General features: G+C 66.1%; 1 protein-coding gene across 1 annotated transcript; it reads left to right on the top strand.

The window, feature by feature from the left end:
• Positions 1–200: 200 nt before the first annotated feature.
• Positions 201–667, top strand: MNEG_12342 (hypothetical protein; the record flags this gene model as incomplete). The annotated part of the gene is made up of 3 exons (XM_014039187.1): positions 201–206; positions 330–516; positions 657–667. 3 exons carry the CDS (start codon positions 201–203, stop codon positions 665–667), a joined length of 204 nt encoding a protein of 67 aa, XP_013894641.1.
• Between the last annotated feature and the right edge of the window lie 64 nt (positions 668–731).

The following is a 731-nucleotide window of genomic DNA, read 5'->3' as shown; positions in this document are numbered from 1 at the left end:
TGGGGCCTCGTGTCCTGGCTGGGTGTGCAGGGTGGTGTGTTTGGGGGAAGGGTGGGAGGGCAGTGAGCGTGCGCGCGTGCGCTCGTGCAGGTGTAAGTGCGCTTGTGTGTATGGGTGTGCTTATGTGTGTGTTTTTGCAAAAGTGTGCGTGTGTGTATATGTGTGCGCGTGTGTGTGTCAAAAGCCCTTGTCAGGTTCACATGAACGTGTGCACACACACTTGCATGCACGCACACACACACGCGCACACACACACACACACACACACTCTCAGTCATTCACACATGGACACACTCACGCGCGCGCGCCCCCACCCGCCCCGGCCCCAGGTCTACCACCCCAGCGCCCTCAGCGGCGCCACGGCATCCAGCGCCGCCGCGGCCCACCTGCGCTCAAAGCAGGCGCTCATGGAGCTGCTGCGCGCCCGCGCCCTCGACAAGGCGGCGCACGCCCGCCAGAGGACGCTGCAGGCGCGCGCGGCCGCGCTACTGCGCGCGCAGCGGGCGGGCGGGGCAGGTCGGACGCCGGCACGCCCCTTGAGTGAAAGCACGCGTGCGTGTTCGCGAAGCAGGCGCCTTGGCGCCAACGGTCTATGTTTTCCAGCCTTGTGCAGAGGCACATCAGCTGACAGCTAAACCCCCTGCCTTCGCCCCCAGGTGTGGTCTGAGCTGGTGGAGGCCAAGTGCGTCCCCCTGTCCTGGTGGAACGTCGTGGTCGGCCTGGGTGGGTCG

Source organism: Monoraphidium neglectum, assembly GCF_000611645.1.
Source record: "Monoraphidium neglectum strain SAG 48.87 unplaced genomic scaffold scaffold03196, whole genome shotgun sequence".
Classification (NCBI taxonomy): domain Eukaryota; kingdom Viridiplantae; phylum Chlorophyta; class Chlorophyceae; order Sphaeropleales; family Selenastraceae; genus Monoraphidium; species Monoraphidium neglectum.
This window is presented reverse-complemented; position numbering and strand designations above follow the sequence as displayed.